Raw genomic sequence first — 26,061 nt, 5'->3', positions numbered from 1 at the left:
GTGAACTTTTTTTGTGATTATGGGTAAATTACCTTCTATATATAAAGCTTAATTTTCAGTTTTCGGAAAACGTTAATATTGAATAAAATCCTAAATTTAAAAAAAATACGTTTTGAAAACATGAAGATTATATTGAAACTGTAAAAAAATAATCCAAGAATTTTTGAGTTATTGCTAAATTGTTTAAAAAAAAATGTCTCTTCAAACATTTTGCTTAAAATAAGTGGGAAAAATAGAAATGAAATTTAAATTCAGTTATCTTTAGCTTTTGGCTATTTCCAGTAGAAACGAAGTATCAAAATCTATTCGTTTGCCAACTAAAAAAATAACACGAAAGTAACGAACTTATAGTATTGTTGAACTTTCAATTTTTTCGAGGACTAATTGTTTGTGTTTCTACTCTGAATCATATTAATGAATTTCCATGTTTGAAGTTTTTTTTGCATTTGCTGTTAGGTTTCTGTGTTTACAAAAACTGCCAATAGTTGGATTTTTTAAACTTAATTTAGATTTTTTTTTCGGTGGTTGATATTGACTTTTCTTATAGAGCGTATTTTGTTTGAAATCAAACTTAAGATAAGAAACGCCTATTATTTGAGCTTTCTGGAAAAGTCGGGAATTTGAAAATGGGATTTGGGTGGTCAACCTGTGAAGGGGCCATCCTTAAAAGAAGTAATAAAAGGATTTTTTTTTATTAAAATTCTCAGACATAGTTTATTTTATTTACCTAAGAATTACCAAAAAATCCTGACAAATAATCCTGCAAATAAAAAAAAAAACTCCCGTTATATTATACATATTTTTTCGAATATAAAATATACTGAATATATACTGGCAACCATGCCTCAACTTATTAGCATTTTAGTGAAATTAATAAAACTTTTCGAAGCCGTTAAAGAGTGTTTCTCTACGATTCTGCAAATTTAAAAGAACAGATAATTTCATGAAAGTTTAATTTTTAACATTGAAAATTGGACCAAAAGCTTCCGAGATATCGTCAGTTGAAAATTACAAACTAATTATCGATTCAAATTATTTGTGAGGCTTAGAGGTAAAAAAAAAAACCGAATTTTCAAAGCTTGACGCAAAAAGGGCTTTGTTTACCAATGGCTCTTACGACATTTTGAAAACTCACCCGAGAATTTAATGGCATCCAAACTTAAATCTAGGATGCTGGAAAAATTGTTTTTAATTGCGTTTATTTCTGCAAGAATTGAACAAAGCTGATGTTTTATTTGAAGAAAATATTCTGTGAACTCTTTTCTATATTCTGATTGATTCGATAAAGTCTATAAACGCTAAAGTTTAATCTGACCAAAGGGTTTTTTTCCAAAATCTCTAAACTATTCAGTAGATTTTTGGTAATATTTTACAAATTATGCGATTTGAAATGCTCAAATTCGTATTCTGGTAATACTTTAGTGTTAAATCAGTTGAACAATGTTTTTTTTTTTCATTTTGTTTAGACAATCATTTACTTTTGAAATAATTTTTTATTAAATATTGATTATGCATTTTCAATTCTCAAAAAAAAAAAAAAATAATAAATTATATTTATAACATAAATCATGCCATCTTGAAACGGTTCTTTCAAAAGACCGAAGTTTATAAAAAACCGCGGTACTTTTTTCTGAGCCACGGTTCGTTCGCTCTTTTCAGTGAACCGGCTCTTTGAGCGGCTCGCTCTTTTTATGCCCACCTCTAGTGAGGCTGTATCGCAGAAACTGCAGAGAGAAAATTGTAAGATATTTTCTCAGCTCTTCTAACATATTTTTTTCAGATACACTAAACCCCCGGTGGTTGGTCACTTTTTCGTTTGACACTTTTTTAGTTTGTACGCCGTTGGTTGGTCAAAGTCAAACCAAAAAGTAACGAACTGTCGAACGAACGAACGGCGCTCACGCACACTATCAAAACAAACTTTCATTAGTGTGTGAACTCCGTGTAAAAGGGGTGTCAAACTGAAAAGTGACCCCGTTCGTTTGACAACAGTTGGTGTCAAACCATTGGGGTTTGAGTGTATGCATTTCTTTCAAGAATTATTATTTTTAAGCAAAAAAAACCTAAAAATCGAAAAATTATACCTAAAAGTAGCTTTAACTTGAAAAAGAAAAATCTTATCAGTAAAAACAGTAGAACACTTTTCGATTGCAAATTCAATTTTTCTTCAAAAATTAAAATTAAACATATGAAAAAATCGTTGGTTTTCTAAAATACGTATATTTGGAATTCTACGTTTAGTCATAAATACTTAAATAAAAATAAGATGTCCTAATCATAACCTACAACTTTGCCGAAGAAAACAAATTGATCAGAAAATCCCTCAAGATGCAGAATTTCATTCATTTACATACCCATTTTGTATGACCAACCCGCAAAATTGTATGGAGACTTCTATGGAAAACCCATTTATGTAAAATGATTTCTTTTGACCATAGGGAATGCATGGATAAAGTTACATTAAAAAAATACAGAGAAAATTCGATTTGAAAATTTGTGAAAAACCACACATAAGTGAAATTTGCATAGCTATTCAAAGCCTATTGTTTTTTTATATAAATTTAAATTAGTAATATTTAAACATGGAAAATGATCCATCTTTATGTTTTCGAGAATCATGAAAATACACACGGTCTATTTTAGAAGTTTTTAATACAAATTGATTACTGCATAAAATACACAATATGAAACCGTTGTCAACCGTTCACATTGCACTTTTTCTAACTTTTCAACGTGGGATTCACAAAAAGACACAACAAATAAACATTGACCTTCGAATTCCTACAACCACAGAGAGAGCATTCGCAACGCTGCTGGACAGCTGCTGAATTCCAGACATTCTTTTTCGATTTTTTTTAGTGGTGGGTTTGTTTAATACCAGCTGATAGGAAGTGATTTTTGTAGTCAAACTGCGAAGAATATTTATTTTAATTTTATTTTGTTCCCCAACAGAGAAGATTATCCAACTCAAGCTAAAATCATATGTAGGGTAGGGTAGTCATCAATGAGACACTTTTGGTTTTTAACTTTCAACGATTTTTGTATTTTTTTCATCAGCATGTTTTAATAAGGTTTTTGTTGCATTTTCTTTCTTTTAATGTGTTCTAACATTGACCAAAATATGAGATCGATCCGACCTCTACAGCCAGAGCCATCCAACTGTCTCATTGTAGACGCACTTGGCAGGAACAATGAGACAGGTGGGGAACAATGAGACACTTTACGAAAATCAATACTTTTCTAGTAAAACATCATGTTTTTGTATTGTTCCATTGCAGGCGACTTACCTTGAACATTTTAAAGCAATTTTGCCAATTTGAAGCTTTCATTAACAAAAGTTATACTTTAAAGTATTTAAATTTAGTAAAATCCATTTATTTATACCATATAACTTTATATGTTTGGCTAAATGAAGTCAAAACTCAATAAATATGCCAAAAATCACTTTTGATTCATGTTTTGAAGGATTTCCCTAGATTTTGAAAAGTTTAATGAAGAAAAATCAAAGTGTCTCATTGTTACCCATAGGCTGAAAAGAGTGGGGAACAATGAAACAGCCCTGGATTCTGGGTATATTCTTAATTTTGGTCAATTATAATGAAAGGCCATTGTAGCCCAACTCATGCCCTATGAAATGACGAAAGAAGTTTGGAGAAATTTTAGTTTTTGTATTATTGGCAGAATATAAGCGAAAATGTAATTTTCAGTCATAATTTACTTTTACACCCCAAAATCAAACATTTATGAATAACTTTGCAAGGGAGCGTCCATAACCAAAGCCACTATTATGGCAGACGTGTATCCAGTAGTTACACCTTTCCTCAAAATATGAGCCTGATTGGTTGAAACTACGACTTGTGAGAGCCATTTTATCATTGTTCCCCGTGTCTCATTGATGACTACTCTACCCTAGTGCGTCGTAATCGCCAGATTTAATTGTAGTGGCACTCCAGCAGTGCATTAGAAGCAAGCAAAAAAAAAAAAGAGCAAACAAAAGAAGCAAAAATCAAATAAATTCAAAGTGTTGCATTTCTCAGCCAAGACAAGTGTAGATAAAAGTGTGTGTGTGCGTTCGTGTGTTTGTGTGCCAGCCTCAGTTGGATAGCACGACTTCGACACTGATAGCAGAGCACTGAAGCGTGGAGAGCGAGAGAGAGAGAGACAACAGCTGAAGGAGCAACGAGCAGAAGATGAATGCCTCCGATCATGGGTAAGTGTGTCATCTGATCGTACGCTACTCTCTCAGCTATCAATTGCCATCGTCAAGCCAAACACTGACTGTGTCGTCGGCGTTGTCGTCGTCGTCGGAAGGAGGAAGGGACAGACGAAGAAGAAGAAGATGAAGTTATGTTTGGAATGGCCTTCGCGAAGGCATCAATTGATTCGCTTGCTGTCTTTCACTCTGATGGTGATAAACTTTTGGACGGGAATCAAGGGAAACGCCTTTTAATTTGGTTTAATTGAAGTGATGAGTTTGAGAGAAGTGCTGCTTGAGATAGCATATTGGGTGATCCAATATGAAATAGTTTTGATTTTTTGTTGGATTGAAATACAAATGCTAAACAAATTGAATTTTAGAAATTTAAATAATCAAAACCATGTAAAATTCCTTTCAAAAATCACTAGAAAGTTTAGGTTTATAACTGGCTACTAATGAAAAAAAAAGTTGTTTTGACAACCTACAAAACTCTTATAACACTTAAAACTGGTGCGTTCGGAACGGTATGTCCACGCATCCTTCCTCCCCTGTAGATTTTTTGAAATGTGACCCGTTCTCAAAATCCTCTCTGCGGTAAACACGCAAATAATCCAAATTTGCCCAATTTCTTTTCTTTGGTGTCAAATGAAAGTTTTGGATGTCCCCTTTCCGAAACTGTCCTGTAAATCCGGATTTGGTCACTGTGGCCACTGGGAATCGACCACAACCGAAAAAATACATTTTGGAAACTCCAACCTTGACGACCGGCATCTCCGACAAATTTCAGCAAATCTGATTGCTCCTGGATGCTTTCAACAGGTATTTTTCTATACTTTGACCACAAATAATAAGGCCTGGTGACCTACTGGAGATGTAGAAAATGTCCACGTGGTTTTTGGATGGTCCCTTCTGACCAGTTCCGGATAACCTGGAACGGCCAACTTGACGTTTTTTTAAGGAACCCCATCATGTTGCACATCAAACTTCGTGAAATTGAAAGATATGACAATCTACGGTCATGCCGTTGTTCCCAGACCCATCCTGGCCACTTTGGAAACGAATACCGGTGGCCGCTTGGGGACACTTTCGGAATATGAGAGAAATCATATCATCCGACCTATCAAACTTCGTGAAATTGAGAGATATGACAATCTACGGCCATGCCGTTGTTATCTGACCTATCCTGGACACTTTGGAACCGGTTACCGGAGGTCGTATGGGGACTCTTTCGAAATGTGAGAGAAACCATATCATAAACCTATCAATCTTCATTAAATTGAAATATATGACAATCTACGGTCATGCCGTTGTTTACTGAAACATCCTGGCCACTCTGGAACCGGTTACCGGTTGCTCCTTGGGGACACTTTCGGAATATGAGAGAAACCATATGATCCGACCTATCAAACTTCACGAAATTGAAAGATATGGCAATCTACGGTCATGCCGTTGTTCTCTGACCCATTCTGGCCACTCTGGAACCGGTTTCCGGTGGCCGCTTGGGGACACTTTCGGAAAAAGCAAAAAACCATATCATCCGACATATCAAACTTCGTGAAATTGAGAGATATGACAATCTACGGTCATGCCGTTGTTTGTTGACCCATCTTGGACACTTTGGAACCGATTATCGGTGATCGTATGGGGACACTTTCGAAATGTGAGAGAAACCATGTCATCCGACCTATCAAACTTCGTTAAATTGAAAAATATAGCAATCTACGGTCATGCCGTTGTTCTCCGACCCATCTCGGTCACTCTGGAACCGGTTACCGGTGGCCGCTTGAGGACGCTTTCGGAATATGAGGATTATTTTTTTTATTTATTCTTCTTTACATAAAGTATTAATCGATTTCATATTATGTACCAACTTTCGCTCGCCAATTTCAAAAGCAAAACTTTAAAAAGCGATGTCTGTTTGTGAAGATCAATACTGTACGTGTTTTATTTATTACTTCTTGTAGGTACCACATCCTATTGAAAAGTTTTTGATTGAAAGTATAACTTTTGCTCGATACATGCCCAACAGCAGAAGAAGATGCTTCTATCACCACACGAACAAACTTGAAGAAGTTTCTCCTTTTTTCTAAAGGATGATAGAGTCTTGTATCGATTATTCCGAGTCAACGAAACATAATCCGATCCGGTTTAACGTACCACATTTTCCTAACAACAAAAACATTACGCTTACGATTATCGAAGCGAGTGGGGCCACCGAGAGACAAGCGTGGAGTTCATCACCGAAAAATCGTTGGATTGTTGTTGTTGTTGAGACAGGTCCAGAAAGAGTGCGGCACAGACTGGCCATCATATGCTGCCAAAGTCGGATCGATTACGCCTCGCCTCCGTTGTTCTTCCGAGGAAATGCCCCATTTTTTCTGCCATTTTTTGTTGTTGTGCCTTTTCGTTTTTGCTGGCAGTTCTTTTGTTTTTCGATTCTTTCCAGTTCAACGGTGCAGCACGTACGGTTTAGGGTGATCAATTTGATGTTTTAATTAATTTTCTCAATTGAAACATTTTTTAAACAAAATTGATAAAATTTCAAATAAAAATATTAAAAAATTCAAATAATTATCACCCTAACGCACACATGTTCCAACGAACGGTTCTCAGATACAAAGCCAGGTCAACAACAGCAACAACAAAAAACGAAAGGATATCCCCAGGACCGGAGCTCAAATTCGCCGGAAGCTTTAATTTAAGCGTGAACCATATTTAGCAAGGAGCTGCCACTGCTGTCGCAGTGGAGTGCCACGTGGACTTTTCCAGCAGTCCTTCCTGCGATGGAATTTTTACACAAAGTTACGCGATTTACTGCTCCTCCGGGAGTGTCCCCAATATTGAAGGAGGGGGTCGCGGAATCCAAGCGAGTTTATGTGAATTGTTATTTTGCTTTTGGTTCTGTATGTGTGTTAAAAGGCATAAATTGATTTTGAAAACCCCGTTTTGCGAACCTAAAACACATTTCAGCGAGAGCAAAGAATTAATCGAGAAAACTGACGAAAATCAGTGAGTAATGCGAAAAGCTGAAAATTGCAGTCGTAAATTTTCCCCCGCCAATGGTGTTGATATTTTTCGGAGGTCTGCGTAAATGAACGGTTCTCCAGTTTGGTCTTTATAGAGAATTCATGGGATTTGAACATTTCAAGCATCGTTACACTTGAAATCGATCTTTTTTTTTGTTGGGGTAACGTTGAATTGTCTTAGTATTTTTTTATCTCTCATAAGATATTAAATAATCTAAAATTACTGGTGTTCTCCATTTGGCATTTTTTCCGTTTTAAATGCAAGTCTTGTCTAAAAAAATCTCAAAATATTTTTTTATTCGTAAGTTGGAAAAAAAAAATTACACGAGTTCAACATATTAACATTTAAAATCTGATGAATAGTTTCCTAGATATCCATGATTTAAAAATGAGGGCCTTACGGGTAGTACGTGGAAAAACTAATTTTTCATAATGTTTATTCTTTGCAAGGCCAGTAACCAAAGGTCGGATCAACAATGTAACAATATGAAAGTATTTTTTTAAATTTAGAGGAAAATCTGGGTTGGAAAGCAGATGCATTTTTTTTCAAAAAAATCACGAAAGTATAGTTATAATCCAAATTAAATTATACATGAAAAAATATTTTTTGAAACTTTTTCAGGTGAATTTTCAATACTTTCTAAAAACAATATTTAAAAAAAATCATAGTTTGGTGCAAAACAAAACAAAGGGGGTAAAGTTTGTCAGAATCGAGTTTTTGTGGTAAAAAAATAGTTAATAACGTAGCAAACTTGTTTCCGTGTACCATTTTCCGAATATTTCTTATCATAACCTAAAACTTTACCGAAGAATCCAAATCGATCAGAAAATCTCTTCTCATGATACAGCTTTTCAAATATTAGGAAATACCAACATGATGTAAAACGGCATATTTGAACCTAAAAAAATCAATGTACAAAATGGACAGTGAAAAACTCAAATTTTCTCAGCTTTTCGAAAATATTTTTTGAAGACACATTCTCTCATGTTAAGAATTTTGAAACATATGGTTCTTGTGTTGAAAAATATCAAGCCGTTTGTTTTGTTTTGGCTTTAAATTAATTATTAAATTTTCAATTTCAAAGATATAGGAGAATTATGCCCATTTTCAGCACACCAAGCTTTTCGATTAATTAGAACATTTGCGGTTCCGCTATCAAAATATAATTTTCTAAAAAAATCATCGAAAAAAAATTATTATGTTATGGTGCAAAAATTTTTTTTTTAAATTGTATTTTTTAATGTCGAGAAAACTGAGAAAAATAAACAAAATACGATTTTCAACTTTAAAACATGAAAAATTCGTAAAATTGTTTGATCTTTTCGAAAAAATATTTTCAGATTTTTTGAATCAAGACTAACATTTGAAAAGGGCGTAATATTGAATGTATGGCCCTTTTGAAATGTTAGTCTTGATTCAAAAACGTTGAAAATACTTTTTTCGTAAAGATCGAAAAATTTCACGAATGTTTCATGCTTTCACATTGAAAATCGGACCATTAGTTGCTGAGATATCGGCATCAGAAAATGGTGGGTTTTTTGGGTAAGACTTAGAAAACTTCAATTTTTCTGTTTCTTTTTGTTTAAGCCGCTGTATCTCAGCAACCAGAGGTCCAATCTTCAATTTTTTTTAGGCAATTTTATAGCAATTTTTTTTAAATCAAAAAACTGCAAATATTTCGCTAAAATCAAAATTTCGGTGGCTATATCTTGAAAACGGGACCCTTTATCAAAAAATCTGTTTTGTACTTTTCGATTGCAAATTAAATTTTACATAAAAAAAATCATGTCAGATTTTGTTTTGTATGAAAATTGGTTTTATTATTTTCAAAAATCCCTTTTTTTTCAAAAAATCATAACTCGGCGGCAGATTTTTTTGACCTCTATGGCTCAAAGTTGCGGATTTTTGTCCCCTAAAACATATCATAAAATTTTGAAAATAAAAAAGTACGTACTTTTGGGAAATTGAGTTTTTTGTAAATAAGGCTGGTACAAATATTTTTAAAGTTTTTGTCACCCCCTTCAAAATTGGCCCGAAAATCAGGGAGCAGTAAAATTATTTTTACAATAAACTTCAAAATTTCAGTGAAAATTCAAGTGCAACCAGCTGAAATCAAATTAAAATACATTCTCTTGCGTTTAAAAACATTTTTAGCATGTTTGGGTTTATTAAAAAATCTTAAGATTTTTTGAAAATTTTCGATGCAATTTTTTTTTCGATGCAATTTATGTTTTTGTCAGATCTTAGATTTTTTGAATACTAATGATTGCAAAACAACTGAACTAGTGTAAAATGCATTCTTAAACACTTTTTTCATTTAAATGTGAAGACTATGGCTTGTTATTTAAATTTTTATTTTTTTTTTATTTTTTTGCCCCCTTGATTTTTTTTTGCATCGGCCTAAAAGGTTAATAAAAAAACGGCATTTTTTTACGTTTACCTATTTTTCTCAATAGTCCTCAACAACACCTACAACTTTGCCCAAGACACCAAATTGATCAAAATATTCACTCAAAAGTTACAGCTGTTTGAACATTTATGAACCATTTTTGTGTGGTCAACTGCCAAAATTGTAAGGAGACTTGTATGGGTGAACCAACCAACACAAAATAGCTTCTTTGGACAAAGTTTGAGCCAAATAAAAAAATACAAAAAATAAAAAAAAACCGAAATCCGCCGATTCCGAAGAGAATTGGTCAATTGCATAATCAAGCATAACTTTTGAAATGGTCCGACAATAGATAATTTTAGACAAGGTTTTTTTTAATCATGAAATTATTTTTAAAGTTCCCAAAATAATCATTTTTTAACATTGGAAATTGAACCAATAGTTTTTGATATATCTTCATTTGAAAAATACGTAAAAGTTGTGTTTTACCAGCCTGAATCAGAACCTATAAAAAGAAAATATTTTATAGATAAAAAATGCGTTTTAAAAAAAAATGGTTTTTGGATTTTTGGATCATTTTTCAATTGATCTGGCCTTATAGGTGAATTGATCTTTAAAAAATATTTTTCATGATAAATTTGTAGAAAAAACTCTCACCTTTCCAGCGCTTTTAAGGTTTGTAAATCCATTTTGACTGTCGAAAGACATTCCACTTTAAAGACATCCGTCTTTTACGCAAACTTCGTTTGACCTTGTTGAACCTCTAGGACCATATTTGTCACTCAAAAATCAGGCAAAACAAATTTATCATATTTAAAAAATATTTTTTATAGATCGATTCACCTATAAGGCCAGATAAATTAAAAACCGTACCAAAAATTCAAAACCTATAAAATTTGAAAAACGCAATTTTCACCGATACAATATTTTCATATTTAAAGATTATGATTCAGGCCGGTAAAACACAACTTTCTTCGTATAAATCTCCGATGGAGCATCTCGGTTTATAATATTTTGCTCCAGCCACGCCGTGGCGAACGATAACACTTTTTTTTAAAATCTTTCTAAAATTGACTTAAACTATCAATATCATGTTGAATTTTCAATGCTTTCACTAAGAATATATATTTTGATAATGTAGTAATTTTCAAAGCATAAATACTAAATCAAATCACAAAATACCGTATTTTTCTAAAGATACTCAAATTAACATAATTTGCAATATGGGTATAAAACGAAGCAAAATTTGGCATGATTTTTGCAATTTTGCATGCATCACTGATTTCTGGAGTAAATTTTCATAACAACCTATGAGTCACGGGATTCCTATGCAGATAGGACCTTTTGAAAATTTAATCTAGTTTAAAGCTATTCTACATTACTCGGCACAATTTCGGTGAAAGAATGTACCAATTGTTGGGCCGCGTACCCTATCATGGCATAATTTGTATAACCCTCCGGTCACGCAGTGTTTCCCTCATTGACCGCTGGGAGCGCTAGTAGGCTGACAGTACAGTCTGTCATGTATGTTATTGTTTATCTTCGTGATGTTATTTTCTGTGATCTGGATTTAAGGTTTCTTGTATTGTCAAATTGTGATAATAAAATCTTCGGTGTTGAACCTCCGAGGAGGCAGGTGGCCTCTCGGAGACCAAGGAATCACCGTGTTTCATTTACGGTGAGAAACGCCATCGTCCCTGAAGCTCCGCCGTCGTTCGTAAGTCGTTGGTTCCGGCAGTCCCGCAAAGAGTTAGAACACAACGTAGGGATTGGCCGATTGGGCCGAACACCAATATTTTACATCGTTTTATATCCATATTGCAATTTATGAAATTTTGAGTGCTTTCGAAAAATATGGTATTTCATGATCTTTTTTAAATTTAATTCTAAAAACTCTTAAACAGTAAAAATGCTTGAAAAAAGTCTGATACCTAAATTGCAAAATAAGAAAATTTGAGTATTTTCGAAAAAACTTTTTTTTTAATTTAAGTATTTTACTAAAAAAAACTCTAAAAAAGTTAAAAACCATAACAAATTTCGCTTCGTTTGATACCTTTTGGTAGATAAAGTAAATTATAGAAATATTTTAAAAATAAGTTATCGTCCGTTATTGTCCATAAGATTATCGCCCACCTTATCCTTCTTGTTTAGTTTCAATAAGTGTGTTTATTCAGACTAGTTCAAATTTCATCTAAATTAGTGTAACTGGTAAAGGAAAACTCGATTTTGTTCTGGGCAGTAAGATGTTGTAATTTAGGGGATGAATAAAAAAATATATCGATAGTTCCCATAGTTTTGAAGATACTAAAATGTCTGTAACAGAAATCTGGGTGCAAAAGCTATGGTTGATGTGTACCGTTAAACTGTATTGGAATAAATCATTCCAACATAATTTCAACAGAAAAAAAGTAAAAATCATTCATAATTTTCTACAAAGTTGCATTTCCCACCTTCGCTGCAGCTTAATCACCCACGCTTCAAAAACATTCCAAATATTGACAATCAAAATATTGTTCCATGGATTAGGACAACCGCCGCACATCTGTTTACCACCCTTGCTTGTCGCGTGCGCTCCAAATCTGCCTCAATCTCAAAGTCGAGGATAAGGTCCCCCGGGTTATCTTATCTACTCCTGGCTGTGTGCTCGCTCCTGTATACAACACCTCTCTCTCTCTCTCCCGGTTGTAGATTTACCTTGCCGGTGTAAATATAGACATACCAACGAACCAACTTCTGAATCACTGGCAGGGGCCGACCGGCCATAGAAAGGTGATAAATTATCCCAACGTTACAATCTTTTCATTATCATCACTCCCTGGGCCGGAAGAAGGCGGGGAGTGCGGGGGAGAGCTTTTAATTTGTTCTTGGACCTCCTGGAAAGGCCGCCGCGCCAGGACGAAACCATCCGAAAACTGCCAAGTGGGGATATTAAATTATGCAGACATAAATTTGAAATTCCTTCTCACCAGAGTGGCAGCACCGGCAGGCAGCTTACATAATAAATCAACTCCAAGAAGAGTGGGTACACGAAGCGCACCCCACAAGTTCACACCCGAGTCCTTCTTCCGGACGACCGTGGTCAAGAGATTCCCGGCAATGCCAAAAGGGCGCGAATAAATCCTCGTCCAATCGTCTGACAAGAGTTCAAACTTGATTAATTATTCAAACGCGCTATGCCACAGAAGAGCGTCCTGTCTGGGGCCGGATTCCGATATTGGCCGGGCATGTCCGTCGATATGAATGCATTTGAACTCTGTGGGACGGGGGTTCGTGTTCGTTTGTACAGTGTCTGTATCGCAAAGAGAGGGGGGGTAAACCGTGGCTTACGTACTACAACATCCCACTAAAAGCTCGTTTTCCATCAGCTGGAATGCCGCTCCGGACGATAGTCCGGATCCGAAATCTAGGATCACCATTAAGTATGCATTAAAGAGAGCTCTTTCTCTGTGTCTCTAAATGGTTCCATTAGGCGGGCCAGTCATAGACTAACCGTTTCCGCACTTTCGGATTCGAGGGGGGGACCTTTCAGAAAATGGGATCAACGGTATCGTACTCACACACAAGTCACCATTAGGGAGAGAGAGAGGTCGAGGAATCTGCACAAATCCAGGCCACGTATACACTTGTACTGCGGTACATGGCTGGATGCACTCAGAACTGGGGAGATTTAGATATTTTTTTTCGTTCCAGATAGACAATAACCATATGAATACCATACACCTTATGGTTATTAAACATTATGTCCTATGGTTACTAAAATTTTTCTTATTATTGTTATGTTTCACAAATTACCTATACATAAGTTGACAAATCGCTACTGTTCCCAAAGTGCCACCGTATAGTCAGCAACTGGTTATTGTTTACCCGGGGACGTTCTCCGCTACCCACAGGATAAAGATCCTAATCGGATGGCTTTTGATTTGCTTTTATACGTCGTGTGATTCAGAGGCGGCTATACGAACAGACTAGGCACAGGGACAGACAGAACACGTTCTACTCGAGGCCCAGACATCGTGGCAGAACAGGGAGCGTCCTACTGTGGGTAGGTTCATCCGAGGCTCGCGTGTGCCTGTCGATTCGCGTTGTCGATGAATGATGAGCTGCTGATGTCGAGGGAAGAAAAAATACACGGATGGTTTAAGTGTTATGAATTTTGTGATTTATGGGGAGTTTTTGAATTGGAAAGAATATTTGGTATGAAGGATTTTATTGATCTGATTTGAAGTTTGTTTCAGATTTTGGAGAATTCGGTACGCGAAGTTTGAATTTATAACATCTTGTTTGGGAATGAATCACAAATTCCAAACAAGTTTTATTATCCCCCTGATTTAAAATAGGTTTTGATCCGGGGAACATTTTTGAAGAACGTCGTGAAGCGATACGAATCGATCTCGTAGTGATACAGTGTAATGTTTAGATTCTGTTCACAATAAAATTTTATTTCATTACAAATTTTTCTTGAAAGGTTTCTGGTTCAAAGAATGTGTGTTTTTTTTTATCAGGAACAGGTGAAAATTTTCATCAATTTCTTTTGAATTTTTTACACAATAATAGAGGTAAAAATACACAAAAAAGATGTTGTGTTCAACTGCACAGAAAAAAATAATGTAAATTTGGAAGCTGTAATTTTGGAAGGTTGAATATTACCTCTTTTATAATGTAATTTTACCTCAATTTATACTGAAAAAGTGACATTTCACCAGAAAAGTGGCAAATTTACACATTTCCAGAGGTAAAATTACACCTTTTTTCTGACATAAAAGATGTACCTCTTACCAGATGAAATATTACCATGATTTTTTTTCTGTGTGCCAAATTTTCAGCCTTCCAAATTTTTAACAAAGTAATTACATCACATGGTCAAAAAAGTTGTATTTTTAAATAATTAAACTTTGATGGTTTAATGTTACCTCTTTTTGTACACAGTAGAAAAATCATGGTAATATTACATCTCGGAAGGGATACATCTTTTATGTCAGAAAAAAATATGTAGTTTTACTTCTGAAAATGTGTAATTTTACCAATTTTCTGGTGTAATGTCATTTTTTCAGTCTTAATTGAGGTAAAATTGCAACATAAAAGAGGTAGTATGATTATAAAATTACACCTTCCAAATCTAAACATTTTTTTACTGTGTAAATTAACTCAAAAAAAATTAAAAAAAAGAAACTAATCTTATTCAATAGAGAAAAAACTCAACAGAAACTGATGGAATCACTCAGTTATTGATGTAAAATTATCATTTTTTTGGCACAAAATCTTTAACGCATAGTTTTTTTTTGTTGAAAATTATGGTGAAGTGTAATTTTACCTCTCAAAATGTGTAAATTTCACACTTATTCGACCATATTTGAAATATTACACCATAAACTGATAACATTTTACTTGTTTTGCCATGTAAACATTGCACATTGACTTTAACTCAATTTATTTTTACATTCATTTTATTAAAGTAAAATTACCTAAATAGAGGCAATATTCAACCATATTTTTTTTAACCTGTAACAGGTTTACACAGTTCTGTGATAAAAAGGATTGAAAACATGCCAAAACATTTCAGAAACATTTCAGCATAGAAAAAGTGACGAAAAAAAAAATAACTTTAGAAATATTTGATTGATAAAACGGAATACTATCAAAAAATGGTTTAAGTTATGCAAATTATTAAAAATAAACTGCTTATAATGAAGAATGATAAACACTGATGAAAAATACGGATTTTTTTGTAAAAAAAATCTACAAAAATATTTCAGGTTTGACTATTTTTGCACATGTTTGAATACGAAAAACGAAACTATTGGCACTACGCCCCCCGGGGCATGGCCTTCCTCTAACGTGGGATTTCTGCTCCAGCGCCTCTGACGAGACAGGAGAAACCGGGACCGACGTTTTACTTCACCATCCGATAGAAGCTCAGTGGATAAGGCGGGAATCGAACCCGCGTCTCATAGCATCATCGGGATCGGCAGCCGAAGCCGCTACCCCTGCGCCACGAGACCCATATGTTTGAATACATGTATTCTATGTAAAATTCATAAAAATATTAATCAAAAAATCAAATTATTCGCTCTACAGCATTGCCTTGGCGTTCTCGATTACGAGATTCCTACTCGAAACTAAGTGTCCAAAGGCTTGATTGTTGAGGCAATTGCAAACCTCTTTTTACACCTAAGCTTCCATCCACCCCGGGATTCGAACTGACGACCTTTGGATTATTAGTCCAACTGCCTACCAGCGACTCCACCGAGGCAGGACCCAGGGAGACGACTCCTACACCTGGAGTGGGCTAACGACCTAACCTTTTTTTTAGGTTAGTCCGGGGCCAACATTTACTTCCCGTCCGACGGAAGGCGTGATCAGACAAATCTCAAAAATATTACAAGGACTATATTTACAAAAAGCTTTATTACTGAAAATATCAATAGGTATTACACCGGGACTGAAATAAGCTGTGTCAGCTTAATCAAGCCTGATTATACTTTCTCATAATTTCACTGCCGGTCACCCGTAAAACAACCCTCAGAAGCTTATAAAAATCGACCAAGAACACCTTCCCCAACTCAGACTAGAACAACATCTGCGGACACACAAAGAGCATCATGAACCCTAACCCTGCACCCTACTAGTTGTAGCAGCAACACCAGTCAGTGGGTACAACCCACAGCAAATTCATGCTTGATGTTGCCACTGAGCTACCGTGCAGCAAAGGGCGAAACTATACTTGTTTGAACAGCAAACACGAGACCTGGCCGGTTGGCTGACTGGAAAAACAGAAGATACACAAACATAGTAGGGTGGAGGGAGGCCACAGTCCTCTCCGTGTCCACACCTTGATTTCACGTGCTGTAGGTCACAACATCACCGCGGGAAACCGTTGGGTGGAGTTGCTTTGAGCTTTATTTGTGCGATATAAGGACTAGGTTTTACGGTGAAATCCAGCAACCAAGTAGAATACTGCACGCGCTGAAGCTCACAATCCAGAGCAGTGCTGCCAGAGCTGTGTTGCAGTGCACCGCCGACGGTTGCAGCATGGCTGGCGTTGTTTTGTTGATCGTCATCATGTTCAACAGCATGCACGTGCTATCCACTATTAGTTGATCGTGCCTCTTGACCGTTAACGATCCCCGGTAGTCCCACTCACAGTGTTGAAGTCCTACGATCTGGAAGACTCGAGTATCGTTCCGGTACCACAGGTTGTCCAGCCTCCAAGGTAGCATATGCCTGTCAACGGTACGAAACGTTCTGCAAGTGTTGCAGGTTATGATCTGGACGCTCGTTGGATTGCATTCCATGGCGAAACGGTAACACCCGACAGCGAATGGATCCTCCAGGTTGAACGGGTTTAGGCCGTGGTTGTTCGGAATCCAGGTTACGATGTCACCGAAGATTCTGGTATTCGCAGGGCAGTCGTTGAGGGATTTTAGGGGTTGGATTTCCAAGTCAAACTCGACTGCGAGAAACGATGATACAAGAATCCACAGTTGAAGAATTAGGGCAATCCAAGACATGTTGCTTTGTTGTTAGTGGGATTCGGTCTGATAGAAGATTCCTAATCAATGTTCGATGATAACGGGACAAGGAGGAACTAATGGATCCTTTCATGTAATCTATTCTGAAGACTTTGACACTAATCGTGAAAAAAACCAATTACTCCAACAATGAACCTTTCAAAGCAACTCCACCCTACAGTACCATAAAGCTCTGCTCGGGTTGATTGCTGATAAAGTCGTCCCGTGCACGTAACCTCTTCTTCAAGCCACACCCAGAAACGGGGTCGGTCGGTCGGGTATTCCGCAGAACTCGAGGTCACCAGCCAGGGAAGGAAAGGGGGGTCGAGTAGGTGTCAATGTCACTTGCAGGTTCTGATTTTAAAATTTTCCCCGCTGGAACTGACGGTCACGAAGGCTGGCAACACTGTTGTGTTGTTTCACCGTTGAACTCATAGAGTCATGAAAGCGGCGATGCAACAAAGACTAGGCTATGAATCATGCCGGTCCATTTTTGGCGGTAGAGATTTACTTTTTTTTGCAGTGCTGACGTAACAATTGCCGTCATTGTTGCCAGTCCGGTTGACGCGCGCGTTCCCAAGTCAGGTTATTCCGTTGGATACCGCCGGCAGAGTGACACGAGTACGAGTACCCGTCAGAGAGCGAGACGTGGAGGTTGGGTGCGCAATTAGATAATCGATGCTAATCGGTTGTGCCTAGCGGCAGGTTTGGCCTGTGTGTTTGTACAGATTTGTGCGAGATGATGATCTGTGTGATGTTAGTCGGACAGATTGAAATCAAATTGATTAGCTAGTTTTTTCAGAATTCATTATTTTCTTACTCTTAAACTTGACATATTGATTCCATGTACTTTCAAATATGTGAATCTTGGATTCTGTGATCCATTTCATTTCTTTTATTCTTGAATCTTGGATTAAAGATTCTAATGACGACATGTCGGACAACTAGACTCCCGGACCTTATGGTATCTTGAAACTGATACCATTGAATCTTGGATTCTTGGACTATTGAATTCGTAGACTCTTAGACTCTTGAACTCTTTGTCTCTTAGATTCTTGAATTCTTGGATTCTTATATACTTATTCTTGGACGCTTGGATTCTTGGACAATTGCATTCTAGGACTCTTGGATTCTTGGACTCTTGGATTTTTAAGTTTTAAACTATTGGACTCTTAGAATCTTGGATTCTTGGAATCTTCGACTCTTGGTTTCTTAGAATCTTGGATTCTTGAAATCTTCGACTCCTGGATTCTTAGACTCTTAGCTCCTTGGATTCCTGGACTCTTGGATTCTTGGATTCTTGGACTCTTGGATTCTTGTACACTTGGATTCTTGGACACTTGGATTCTTGGACACTTGGATTCTTGGACTCTTGGATTCTTGGACGCTTGGATTCTTGGACTCTCGGAATCTTAGACTCTTAGATTCTTGGACTTTTGGAACTCTTGGACTGTTGAACTATTGGACTCTTAGAATCTTCGAGAAGAAGAATTCAAGAATTCAAGAAATTCTTGGACTCTTGGACTCTTGGATTCCTGGATTATTGGAATCTTGGATTCTTGGACTCTTGGACTTTTGGATTCTTTGATTCTTGGACTCTTGGATTCTTGGACTTTTGGACTCTCGGATTCTTGGACTCTTGGATTTTTTTACTCTGAACTCTTGGACTGTTGAACTATTGAACTCTTGAATCTTGGATTCTTGGAATCTTAGACTCTTAGCTTCTTAAATTCCTGGACTCTTGGATTCTTGGACTCTCGGAATCTTTGACCCTTAGATTCTTGGACTTTTGGATTCTTGGATTCTTGGATTGTTGGACTCTTGGATTCTTATACTTTTGGATTATTATACTTTTGGATTCTTGGACCCTAAAACTTTTGGGCACATTGTGAACTCTTACATACTGTTAATGCTAACAAAACTATTTCTTCTCTATCCAACACTCAACGTGACTAGTCGCAGCTATTAATCATCCGATGTGCTCTATTTCCTCACCCTCATTACAACTATACACAGACAGTCACAAAAACATTCAAACACTTACCCAGAGACGTGCCTAAAGACTCGTTACGATATCGCCATTCACAAATGAGTCAATCGACGTTACATTGCTGTACCCAAATACTTACCCCTAAGCAAAGCTATAGTAGACCGGTCTGTAACTCACCGCGGGGGTGGTGGACTCTCTTAGGCGTGAATTGGTTGCTAATTTGCATACGATTTCAGACAGACGTCGGTCGCCGGTGTATGAGAAGAGATTTCTGCATGAAAAGGTGCTCGCTGGTAATCACTCTTGGGACCCTTTTCAGCAGTAGGTACTTTCCTTGTGTTGCGTTGTGAGCGCCTACGCACTGGGATGTGACCAAGTAAACCACACAAAAATGGGGGATTCCTGTAGTTGTACGTGGAGCTCGGAGTTGTGTGCTTTTGTGTGGAGGGATTGGGTCCGTGGCAGGGTTGTTATTGAGTTGTTATGTCATACATTGGACTCTCAATCTGAAGTCTGATTTTTTTGAATTCTTGGATTTTTGAATACGAAGTCTCTTGGACTCTCGAACTCTCGGTCTCTTAGACTTTGAATCCTAGATTTTTAGACTCTTAGTCTCATGGTAATTTAGGTACTCGGACATGCATAGAATATACTCTTGGATTCATGAACACTTTTACTCTCGGAGTCCTTGGACATTTGAACTCTTGGAATCTTGGATTTTTGGAGATGTTTATTCTTGGTATCTCGCACTCTTTGAATCTAGGACTGTTGAGCTCTCGGACTTTTGGACTCTTATAATATTTGACTCTTGGACTCTTGAACTCTTAGACTCTCGAAATCTCGGACCAGTCTTGAACTTTTATAATCTTGGACTCTCGGACTCATGGACTCTCGGACTCTTGGACTCTCGGACTCTTGGACCAGTCTTGAACTCTTGGAATCTTGGACTCTTGGACTTTTGAACTCTTGGAATCTTGGACTCTCGGATTCTTGGGATCATGTACTCTCGGATTCTTAGACTCTTGGACATTTGAAATTTTGAACTATTGAATTCTTTAACTTTTGTAAATAAAAAGCTCTTCGGAGTGATATTACTTAGTAGATCCATAACATAACCTAATAATGGCAACCCTGACTCGCCCCCTCCCTGAGAAATTCCCATTCCATCAGAACTTTCCCAGCACATCTCAGCTGCCGCTGCTGCTACCATATTCTGCCAACTCGCGCAAGTGGTTAATAATTGCGACATCGCGTTAATGACGAACGTTTTCTCGCCGTGCATGTTTTCTACCCCATAGGACTAATCGTTCGGCTTGGCTGGGTTCACCACTTGAGTTTATCCAATCGAACAGAGAGTTCAACCACTGGCAGTGGGGAACCATAGGAAGTGCCACTTCCTCTCCGCGACTCTACTTTCTTTCGACGACTTGTTCTGACGACGATGGTGACGAGTGCTTGACACTTGACGCTGGCTGGCAGGTTCTGGCGGTGACACTTGAGGATTAATTTGTTCGTTTCTTTCTTGCTTGCTTCACAGATTCAATCCAGCATTTAATATGGCCACCATAAGACAGGCGATCAACGAGACCATCGAGCGAGGTGAGTTAGGAGGAGGGATAAGGTTGGTGGAGTTGATTTTTATTACAGAAATACACACAATTTCATTCTCCAGAACATCTACAAAAGTTATAATTCTGCCACTGTTTTTTTAAAACAAATTTTGCAAAATATTTTAATTGTGTATAAATTTTCAAATTGGTTATCACAATTTATTTTTACAAAACTTTCCCTATTCTATCAAATTTCAATGATTTTTCTCTTTTGTAGTATAAAATAATTCAAAACCTTTGTTAAACAGTCGATCTTCGCTATCTCAATGGTTCTCTATCTTTCGATGTTTTTTATGTCCCTTCAAAAAGCATAATTCGATGCCTTTCTTTCTTCGATGGTTTTCGATAGTTTGCATTTGTTTCAAAAATCTCTTCCAATTGCCAATTTTTATATTTTCTCATGGCGTTTGATATTTTTTGTTTATTTGACGTTCCACGATTCTCACAAAAAATTATTATTTTTAAACGGATGCTTCTCTTCCTCGATTATCCTTTCAATACTAACATCCAGAGATTCGGTTGTAATTCTTAAAAAATATTTTTTTATTTTTTAATTATTATATTTGTTTTAAATCGCAGAAAATCTGTATGCCGGCTTCTTTAAAATCTTGCTTTGTAGCAAATTTGCTTAACCCTTTGAAGGCAGTTCTTTTCCTTCATAAAATATTTCAAAATTTTAGATAATAAAATTTTTCGTGCTTTTGCATTATTTTATTGCAAATTGAAATTTTGCTTCTGAAATTTTTTTAATTTTTTCCAAACATTATAATAGTAGTACCTGATTTTGCATCAAAAAGCTTAAAATATACATTTGAATCCTCTAAAACGTTAAAAAAATCGGAAATAAACTATTTTAGAATTTCAACTTGGTATAAAAAAGATTAAGGGGTTACATACATGTAAATCGAATAAAATGTAAGAGGTTGGTTTGGGCACACACTTAAACTTTTTTCGGATTTTATTTTAAGAGCATTAAAATACATATTTTCAACTATTATCAAAATAAACTTGAAGATATTTGGTTGTATCATTGCCGAGACATAGCCATTTTAAGTTAGCAGTTTCAAAAACGGGTGCCACGATATCTCAACACTGCCTTGACCAAATTGGCTCAAAATTTTGGTGAAGCCTCGTTAAACTGGCCCTGTGTGCATGACGAAGCCCGATTTTCAAAAAGTTTGTTTGAAAAAAAAAGATAAAAATATTTTCATGTTTTTCATATAAAAATCGCCAGTTTTAGATTTTTGTATTTTTGTATTTTTTTTAATATGTCATGGGAGTCTTCACCCCAAATTTCAGCCAATTTGGTCCATCCCATCACGAGATATCGTGGAACCCGTAGGTAACTCGGTGTTCAGAGAAAAACGCTCACAAAGTTCGACAGTTCGCTTTGCGCATAGCAAAATTTTGGACGTAAATCGTCCCTTACTCAGTTTTATCATAAAATATCTTCATGAAACTTTCAGGAGTGATTGATAATCATCTTTTTAGTGGATTTATTAAATTTATTGAAATATGAAATTTTTTATTTTCGACATGTATGTAACTCCTTAACAGAAAAAGAACTACTTTTGCCGGTGCCGGTGCTCAAAATACCGTTGCTATGAAAAAATAGACAATCCGAGATTATGGTTTCTATCGATTCCTCACACCAAAAATATAAAACATTCGCTGATGTAGTTTTCGAACTAAAGCCATTTTAAGATGTTATGGCCGATTTTTAATAAGAAAACCATCATAATCTATACAATTTATGCATTTAAAAAATATGCATTTCGAGATAATAATGAATTTTGTTTCATATGACTATCAACCATCTCAGGGTTAAGTTTCAGAAGGTTTGCTGATGTAGTTTTTGAGAAACAGCCATTTCAAAATGTTATTTCCGATTTTTCTTATTGAAAATCTGATACAACTTCTTAAAATTGCGAGTTTGCCACAAACAAGTTTGCGAGTTTGGCAAACTGTCAAACACAAAAAAGTGCAAGTTTGTTTATTCGTTTGTTTGTTTGCGGTAGTGTAATGGCTTCTTTACCTATATGGAAATCTAAAATGGCAAAATGTCTTTTTGACTTATGAAATTTATGAATAAGGCTTAATCCAAATCAAAAGTAGATAGTAAAATTGGTTAAATTCTAATCAAGTAATCAAATTCAAGGTCAAAATTTTAAGAAAAAGAGGCATTGTTTAGTGTTTAGAAGTGACAATATAAATAAATGTTTTTTTTTCAATTGATAATTCTGGAGAATGAAATTTGTGAGGACATCTTAATAAAATTGCTGTACAAAATTTCTTTAAAATAATAACCTTATGCTATTAAAAATAATTCTAATTGGATTGGAATCTACGAACAAGGTATTTTAATTGGCCAACAACAAATTTTAAGCTAGCGTAATCTAGAGTAAGTAATTTCTCCTCCATCGAAAGTTACAACTTGGGACTAAAATATCTTGCTTCTACACCCCTTCCCATCTAAACACCAACCCGTCGCGCCTCCTTTGTTAACCTCCAGACATTGGTGCTCTTCTCCGCACAGTGCGCATCCCGACGCCAACCCGGTTGCGGGACCTCATCCGACAGATCCGGGCCGCGCGGACGGCGGCCGAGGAGCGGGCGGTGGTGAACCGCGAGTGCGCCTACATCCGCAGCATATTCCGCGAGGAGGACTCGGTGTGGCGCTGCCGGAACATCGCCAAGCTGCTGTACATCCACATGCTCGGCTATCCGGCCCACTTTGGCCAGCTCGAGTGCCTCAAGCTGACCGCCAGTCCCCGCTTCACAGACAAACGGATCGGCTACCTGGGGGCGATGCTGCTGCTGGACGAGCGGCAAGACGTGCACCTGCTCATCACCAACTGCTTGAAGAAGTGAGTTCCACTGTATGACCCTACGGAATCATGTACTAACGACCTTTTTTCTTTCCCCCCTCCCCCCACAGTGACCTCAACAGTCCGACCCAGTTCGTGGTGGGGTTGGCCCTTTGCACCCTCGGAGCCATCGCCTCGCCGGAGATGGCGCGCGATTTGGCCGGCGAGGTGGAAAAGCTGATGCGGTCGCCGAACGCGTACATCCGGAAAAAGCCGCCCTCTGTGCGTTCAGGATCATCAAACGGGTGCCGGAGCTGATGGAGATCTTCCTGCCCGCCACCCGGTCACTGCTGAACGAGAAAAATCACGGTGAGTTGCCTGCTATCATTAGTATAAATTAAGTGTCAGGGGCATCAATTAGGCGCCTCGGTGGAATGTGGACTGGTATTGCGTTGGATATAGGGTGTCATTAGTTTTATCGCGTGACACTGTTCTTTTTTGTCTGGAAGAGGACAGAGTTTCAAATGATAAGGTTTAATGAATCGAATAGTGGACTTTCTGGCAAAATAACTTCACGAGCCGTTTTGATCATTGATAAAAAATCATAATTTTCTGATTTGATTTTCTTGGTTTCCATAAGAGCATGAAGAATCATTTGGGATTCATAAGAATATCTAATTTCATAAATTTCAGTAAATTTTTCTGAGCCTTAAAATCGGTGCAATCGGTGGTAACATATCAGGGTGGACACTCATATCCCATTTTCGAATTCCCGACTTTTCTAGAAACTCAAGTAAAAGGGATATACATTTACCAAAAAAATGCAACTTGAAAACAGTTTATAATAAGACTCAACAAAATTTCGAATAGTTTTTTTCATTTGCCGATTTGAGTAAAAAACAACAACCAATTTATTGAAAAAAAAAACTAAAAAATTGATGCATTTTTTGAGAAATTTAATAACAATTAAAAACTTATAAAAATAATGGTTTATTTCAAAAGTTTACAAATTTGTTTACATTTTTTGTTCCTTTGTTCTAATAGGAAAAGAAAAAAGAATGGCAAAAAGTTAATTTTTATGTTTTTTCCTATTTTTTTTAGGTAGCACAAGACAGTTTTATTCCTTAAAAAAGCATAAAAACTATTTTTGTCAGTGCTCCTTTATAAATTAGTGAATTTTGAAATTTAATTCTCAGGTTACGCCATTGCAAATGTTTTTTGAAATTTATGTTGCCCCCCACCTCCCCTTTCTTAAAATCGTTTCTAAAAATCAAAAAATTGTTTTGTTTTGAAAAACATCAAAATTTGTTTGGGAAAAAGTCGCATGAATTGAACATAATTTTAAATGCATTATACTGAGTTTAAAATCATATTTTGCTTATTTTAGATCCATCAACAATATTTTTTTTTGTTTGTAAAGTTCCGTTGTAGAGTACTGTACAAAGTTTTTTTTGATAAAAAAAATCGCTAATACATTGATATTTTGAAAACGGAAGATTGCAAAACATCTGGGTAGGTGTAAAATGCATTTTAAAACCCTTAACCCCCTTCACTATGGCCAGAGTCGAGGGACATAAACTTCAAAAATATTTCCAACGGCCTTATCAGTATATGACTTTTTCAAATTTTTTCAATGAAAAATTCAGTTTGATAAGAACTCATGCTTTATCTCTCATGTTATTTAAAATATTTTAAAGAGAAAAAATCATGACACATATTGACAGTAGCTCAAACTCGAATGTCTTGAATCTATTTTGTAGTTTTTAACAATGTTTTTTTAAATTTTGGAAATAAGGGGGACACTTCAATCTTTTTTTTGAATTCCAGACTTTTTCCGACCTTTACACAATTTAAAAAAAAATAAAAAACGTTTCTTTTCGAAAAATGATTGCAAATAAATATTTTCTATAAAAAGTCAATATCAAATATCTAACTAAACTTCTAAATAAATTATAATATTACAAACTATTGACAGTTACAGTAAAATACATACTTAAAAACAAACTTCTCAAAGGAAAGCATTTATTCGTATTCAGAGGGAAAACTTAAAACAATATATTTTTTAGGCTTATTAAAAGCTTAACAATACATAAAATTTCAAGATTTATTTAAAAAATGCCAAACATGAAAAACGACTGAATTCGGAATATAATAATAATTTTTTTTTTTAGTAAGCTTATAACATATTTTATCAAAATTTCGTAATATCTAAGATCTAATGTGAAAATTTGTTTTAATCAAGATTCCTTTTGAATAAGTGATCAGTATTTTTTCATTGCAGGGTCCAGTGCTTTACCTCTAAAATGACCTTGATGAAACATTGTTGATTTCTTGTTTCTTAAAAGTTAAAAAAAAATTATTAGTGGTTAAAAAACTGAAAAACAATTTAGAAACATTTTTCAAATAATTCTGATCATAATTGTTGTCACTACACGGAGAGACCGGCCGGGCAAATCTAAGAAAATCTTGGTTAATTTAACTAAAAGTATGGGTTAATTTTTTACACAGCTTTTTTTCAACAATCGATTGTTG

General features: G+C 36.0%; 1 protein-coding gene across 1 annotated transcript in view; it reads left to right on the top strand.

Moving 5' to 3' along the window:
* The window catches only part of LOC6052415 (AP-1 complex subunit gamma-1), a 66,587-nt gene that overhangs the window by 2,522 nt on the left and 38,004 nt on the right, over positions 1-26,061 (top strand). Inside the window, 5 exon segments of the mRNA XM_038252234.1 lie at positions 3,914-4,210; positions 20,650-20,711; positions 23,259-23,589; positions 23,661-23,800; positions 23,803-23,898. Coding sequence (XP_038108162.1) covers positions 4,191-4,210; positions 20,650-20,711; positions 23,259-23,589; positions 23,661-23,800; positions 23,803-23,898 — 649 coding nt within the window. The 5' untranslated portion in view covers positions 3,914-4,190.

This window comes from Culex quinquefasciatus, chromosome 2, assembly GCF_015732765.1.
Source record: "Culex quinquefasciatus strain JHB chromosome 2, VPISU_Cqui_1.0_pri_paternal, whole genome shotgun sequence".
Classification (NCBI taxonomy): Eukaryota; Metazoa; Arthropoda; class Insecta; order Diptera; family Culicidae; genus Culex; species Culex quinquefasciatus.
Note: the sequence above shows the minus strand (reverse complement) of the source record. Positions and strands in the feature narration are given on the sequence as shown.